Source organism: Belonocnema kinseyi, chromosome 8 (assembly GCF_010883055.1).
Source record: "Belonocnema kinseyi isolate 2016_QV_RU_SX_M_011 chromosome 8, B_treatae_v1, whole genome shotgun sequence".
Lineage (NCBI taxonomy): Eukaryota > Metazoa > Arthropoda > Insecta > Hymenoptera > Cynipidae > Belonocnema > Belonocnema kinseyi.
Genome location: NC_046664.1, coordinates 128,685,888 through 128,692,350, shown reverse-complemented (window position 1 = coordinate 128,692,350; position 6,463 = coordinate 128,685,888). Strand labels below are relative to the sequence as shown.

General features: G+C 34.8%; 1 protein-coding gene across 3 annotated transcripts in view; it reads left to right on the top strand.

Moving 5' to 3' along the window:
- LOC117177943 (inositol polyphosphate 5-phosphatase OCRL) overlaps positions 1-6,463 on the top strand; it is a 404,171-nt gene that overhangs the window by 78,611 nt on the left and 319,097 nt on the right. For all 3 annotated transcript variants that reach the window (XM_033369070.1, XM_033369071.1, XM_033369072.1), the window contains 4 exons: positions 1,192-1,326; positions 1,442-1,551; positions 2,149-2,291; positions 2,454-2,627. In XM_033369070.1, coding sequence (XP_033224961.1) covers positions 1,192-1,326; positions 1,442-1,551; positions 2,149-2,291; positions 2,454-2,627 — 562 coding nt within the window. The remainder of the gene's footprint in view (positions 1-1,191; positions 1,327-1,441; positions 1,552-2,148; positions 2,292-2,453; positions 2,628-6,463) is intronic.

Below are 6,463 nucleotides of genomic sequence, written 5' to 3'. Positions count from 1 at the left end.
ATGAAACTTGAAATGTTTGGTATTGGATATTGTTGACAGATGGCAATACGCCAATTAGCACAAATGGTAAGTTCCGACAGTGCCTACAAGTGTGCCTACTGGGCGCTAAATGGCAATACCGGTTTCATATGTATACACCTGGTAAGAGAAATAAAGTTGGTTTCAAATCGCATATTTGGCTTTGAACATCAACATTCTGATCTAGAGGACGAGACGACGTAGCATAATTAAACGATTAAACGAACATACCTTAAGTGAAGTTCAATCGAAATTATGCAAGTACGTCTCGTCTGAATAGATCAGTCCCTCCCCTTTTTGTTTTCCCGATACCCTTGTAGCGATTTGAACTGATTTGAATTTCGAAAAAGCGTAATGGCGTGGGGACGGAAGGTAGGAGCACCCTCTGACGGAAGGCGCGCTTAACTATAGGCTTTGAAATACTGTGAGTTAGGATCGAGCAAATAGCATTACTACATATCTGATCAATTCGGACGAGACGTACTTGCATAATTTCGATGGAACTTCACTTAAGGTAAGTTCGTGTAATCGTTTAATTTTATTTGGAACATATTATCTCATCCCTGACCGTAATCCTAAGGTTGTAAACATTGATTACAAAAAAATTCAGTAAGAAGAAAATTGTTTATTTTACACTTTTTCAATGTTGAGCCCCTTACTATATTCTGCCCCGTCAGAATTCTACTTTTGGGAGCTACATTTTCTCTTTAATACTAAAAATGGTGTAATCTTGAAGTGTTTAAAGTTCTATGAAATATTTCTTGAAATCGCCTGTAATCTTTGAAATCTCTTGAAGTTACTTAGTACTTTTGAAATAATAAGAAGTCCTCGATAATTATTAGTAATCCCTTGAAAGGCTTAAAATTCCTTTAAATTTTGAAGAAAAAAAGACATCTGGGAAATCCTATAAAATCTCTTGAAAGTAGTTGAAAGGCCTTCGAATCTCTTGAAATAATTTGACAACCTGCAAAATTCAGCTACATCTTTGAAATCGTTTCAAATTTTGGAAATTCCTTGAAATCTGTTTACATCTGGTATAAGTCTCGACTGGTTAACTCCTGTATGGAAACATTTTATAAAATTTCATAATATTTTTTGTATTTTATGAACTTAATGATAGTAAATACATTTCCACTCTAAGAAATAAATCAATGTTCATTATTCAATATTCAGATGCAAGCGGAAAACAGCAGGATGGAGCAACCGTTTATTTTAATGTTTCATCAAAACGAGTGCAACTAACGTTCGAAATGAAACCTGGGATCGAAACCAGTACGCTTGTTTCTGAAATATTTCGAGCCATAGAAGGTACACTAAATAAGAAGTATATTTAACTTAACCATTATTTGTTTTAATTACTTTCAAACTCATAATTTAATTTTAATATTTTATTATTCATTTATACATTAAAGCGATATTTTAGTATTTCAGAAGAAGCAGTATTTGCCTGAAGAGTACACGTGGACTCAAAAGCTAACTGGCAGCACTAGGAATTTAGATGCATCTGGAGACGATGGTCTAGATGCTGATACCGTCAGTAATTAAGAAACAGTATATTATGCACTGCGGGCGAAAAGTGGGACTTTTTACGACGGGTGTATTTTTTCAGTATGAGTCGTAAGCGAGTGCGTTAATACGATTCCGAGACAAATACTTAGAAAATAATTCATTCCTATAAAGTCCCCATCCCCTGAGTGCATACGATATTTTTTATAACGAGTGCATGAATTCAGACACGATTGTTCCATAAGCGATGTGTCTGCTTATATTAAATGATCAGTTGAGGCATTTTTGAAATGTTTAGATGCTATAAACTACCTAATTCTGTGAAATATTCAAAAATGTCTTGACTGATTTAAATTTCTTGAAAATTGTGGAAATTCAAGACATGCACAGCAAATTATGTAATTTATAGTATCTTCTCGATTCGAGTTGTTCCAATCTGTGAAACAATTTGTCAACATTATCGACACTTTTATGTGACCTCTGACGTCACAATCCTCCAAAAGCACTACTTTAGAACCATTTTGAAGGCACGGAAAATTGCTGAAATCATGCGTGTGTTATAAGAAAATGGTGTATTAAAGCAATTTATAGTTATCAAAGCATTTAATATTATTTCTTGTGCAGTTGTTGGAACTCAAGTGCCCAGACTTAGTAGTACCGAGGCATAATATTGCTTGTGGTAAAACTCCGGTGACCAACCGAGATTCTTTAGTTCAAATGCAGATGCAGCTGAAGACAAATGACTACACATACACGGAAGTTTTTAGGTTTTTTCTCATTTTATTTTTTGAATTAGTAGTTAGTTTCAGTTCTAATTAGCGTCTTTTTAGTATCTTGTTTAATACAAAATATCAAATTAAGGATTTCTCCACATTTTTTAGTCGTTTATAAAATGCAATATTATTTTTATTAAAAAAAAACGCTTACAGGATTTTCATAGGCACGTGGAACGTAAATGGCCAAGCACCAAATGGAATAACTGTAGAAGAATGGTTAAGCAGCGATCCCGTGGCGCCCGATTTATATGCTATTGGATTTCAGGAATTAGATTTAAGTAAAGAAGCTTTCCTCTTCAATGATACGCCGCGTGAGGAAGAATGGAGGTAAGAAATCATATTTTTGAAAAACCTATTCTGAATTTTATTATACTGATCAGCTCTTAAAAATTTGAATAAACTTACGAAATTTTTCTGATGCTAGAGGGCACCGAATACCTCTGATTTAGGAGATTCCCTGAAATATAAATTCCATATATTTATATTTTAAAACCGATCATATTAACTCGGGCTTCATGGCCTTTGAAAATTCGTTGTAAGTCATGTAATCTCACTTGGGTACTGGCAGATTCGCGCAGTCCCTAAATGGAATTCTCATCCGAAATTTCATCCTAAATTTAGTTACTCCCTTCGACTGCAAGAAATCCGCTAAAGCTTCAGGAATTTTACAAGAATCATTAAGAAACACATTTTCCAATTATATATTGGTACTAATCGCGCGTTTCATGAATAAATAGTCCACACTTCGTAGAAAGCTTGTATTTTTTATTACATATTTTAAAGGGTACGCGTCCGGATTCGGAATTCTGAAAAATCTGAAACACAAGAACTCTCATAACTCCTAAAATAAAATCTAAAAATTACGTCCTTTTTCTTTAGGCGTGCAAATGTCCATACTTCTTATAACAATAATTGAAAGACACTTACCATAATCAAATATGATGTACTGAATGCTTCTCGTAACACTACAAAACTACACCTTTTCAAAATGTACGTCTCGAAGCCTTAGCTATTACCAAGAAAATTAAAATGAAAATGGAAAATTATGCAAAAACCCCTTTCACTGCGTTTTTGTCAAACTGCACTGGTGAGGGCGGCTGTGTGTTCCCTTCAGTTGGAGTAAACTCATGCTCTTGTTGCAGTGATAGACCTTGATCACTCCTCTTTGGATGAAAAGAGATTGGAGTGAACTAATGTTCACGATAATTTAAAGTGAAAATGTAACTCCAAGAAATTTAGAGAATACTGTCGCGCCCATGTTCACTTCAAAATGGCCCTTGTCAGGACCACAAGAGATATTAAATCCGATAGAGCAAACCTCCTGCGTACATTGAAAGATATTCGGTATTTACTGTTAATAATTAAATGCTAAGGATTAAATCCTACAGAAAGACTTCAGGCCTGATTTTTTTATTTCGCTCTTTAGATTTGATTACTTAGACAAATAGATCGTCAAAATTGGACATATGACGAATATTATTTGTTTTCTCCGATGAAAAGACTAAGCAGAAGTCGCTATTCATCAGTTTTATTACAGATACACTTCCGCGACATAAATTTTTAGTTTATAAATACGGAAATGAACGTGACTGTTGATGTCGTTTAACAAGATCCTGTATTTTTGTTTAACTGTTGTTATATTCGGGCGAACTTTGTATACATTTATAGTTTTAATAAATCTAGAAGTAGTTGTGTACCAGATTTTCTAAGTGGTTTTCTAGATTTTTGTCAGAAATCCATAAATTGTGAACTTTTTGTGTGTATGAATTTTTTGCGAAACGAAAAACGGAAACGGCTCTGTGGATTGCTTCAGAAATCAGAGAATTGAGGAGGAAAATAGATACGAAACGTAGATTAGTAAAAAAAACCAGGAACACTAGTATACAAGCGGAATTTCATATACTTAGGAATCTTGCTCAAAACGAAAATGAGGTATTCCTACAACCAATTTCACTTTAACTTGTTTAAATTTCAACTTCTCAGCCGCTTGCGTTTAACTCCACCCAAACAAGAATCTCCTGATCGAAATTTCTCTGACAGTGAGTTCCTCACTACATTTATATTAAAAACCCATTGCGACACTACTTCGAACTGCCGCCTCCAATTCTTTTTTGCAAACATTCGAAGAATATGATTTCTTTTTTTCTGACATTACACTTGAAATTTTTCTGAAGGAAGTAACGTAAATTAATTTTAATCCGATCAGTATGCATAAAATCCCGCTAGAAATGATCCGGTTAGCTCTCTCAGTTATTTTCCTATTATTATTGAAGATTTATAATGCATCTGTACAAAGTGGTATTTTTCCAGATATATGGTAAAAGGCACTAATTCGATAGATATCTAAAATGACTAGTTCTACTTCTACTAAACACTGCCGGCCAATTTCTATCCTTAATGCATTATTAAAGCCACTTGAGGTAATTGTGCACAGACAATTAACAATTTATCTAGACATCAATAAATTATACAGGCACACAAAAAAAAGTGGTCTGTCCGGTAGACTACACTACCATATCTATATGTTTTTGGGGTCGCTGATTTTGAATCCGGGGTCCAAATAACCCAATAAGGTCATAATTTCCCGAAAAATGCAAAAAGAGACGTAAAAACGACGAAAACAGCGTTTTTTTGTGTATATTTTGTATAAAAACAAAAGATTTTCATGTCCGGTCGACTTTACAACCATGTCTATATGTCTTTTGGGTCGCTGATTTCGAATCCGGGATTCAAATAACCCAATCAGGTTATAGTTTCCCAAAAAGTGCAAAAAGAGACGTAAAAATGACGAAAACAGCTTTTTTTCTTGTGTATTTTGTATAAAATTAAAAGAGTTTCATGTCCGGCCGACTTTACAACCATATCTTTATATCTTTTGGGTCGCTCAATCTGAATCTGGGGTTCCAATAGTCCCATCTGGGTGTTCCATGAGCATGATTCCCCTTGCCTGAAATTGTAGGATCTAAGAAAAATAAAACATTTTTTTTGGAACAAGTTTTATTTACTTTCAGCATTACCCAGGAACAACGGCGTGGACGTAGTAAATTCTGTTTCCTTTGGCGTGCTGGATTAGCGTGAGTCCCCTTGCCTCTCACGTTGGGGTGCTGGATTAGCGTGCGTCACCTTGCCTCTCACGTTATGGTGCTATATTAGCACTTCGTCCCAATGTCCCTGATGTCTACGCTCTATCTCTTTGATGTCTTGGTGAAAACGTTCGCCTTGTTCTTCACTAAAATCTCCCAGATTCTTTGGAAACTCGTCAATGTGAGAATCAAGAAAATGGAGCTTCAAGTTCATTAGACGACCCAATTCACCAAAATTTGAAACCATATCAGAAACAATTTTTTTGTAATCTGCACTTTTGTGATTGCCTAAAAAATTTTCAACAACCATCTTAAAACTGAGCCAGGCAGCCTTTTCAGTGTCTGTCATTTTTTTAATGAATTCCGGATCCCGCAACATCTTTCGTATTTGTGGTCCATTAAATACACCCGCTTTCAACTTCGCTTCGGAAACTTGTGGAAATTGATTGCTCAAGTATAGAAAGCAGTCACCATCAATATCAAGAGCTTTGACAAATTGCTTCATAAGACCAAGCTTGATATGAACGGGTGAAATTAAAATAGCTTTTGGATTGACTAAAGGTTTTTCAATTATGTTCAATTTTCCTACGTCAAATGATGTTCTTTTTGGCCATTTCTTTTTTTTATAATGCTTGATGCGATTTCTACTGTCCCATAAACACAAGTAACAGGGTGTTTTTGTAAACCCTGATTGCTGTCCTAATAAAATCCCAAGAACTTTCAGATCTCCACACAACTTCCATTCATGCGTTGAGTAGTTAATTTTTTCCAGAAGAAGTTTGAGAGTACTATAGTCTTCTTTCAATTCCGTAGAATGTGCAGCTGGAATTGGAGCATAAACATTAGTATTGTGCAGTAATACTGCTTTCAGGCTGCGCATAGAAGCGTCAATAAATAGTCTCCAATCTTCTGGTTTATAAATACCGGGTTTCATCTTTTCCATCAACCCATCAATATTATCACAGTACACAAATCTTTCCTTTTCATTAACTTCAGATTTAAAGTATTGTCTAAAACCTTTTTCTCTATTCCTACAAGAACTTATTTTTATTTTTTCAGCAAACAAATTTTTTTCTTGAA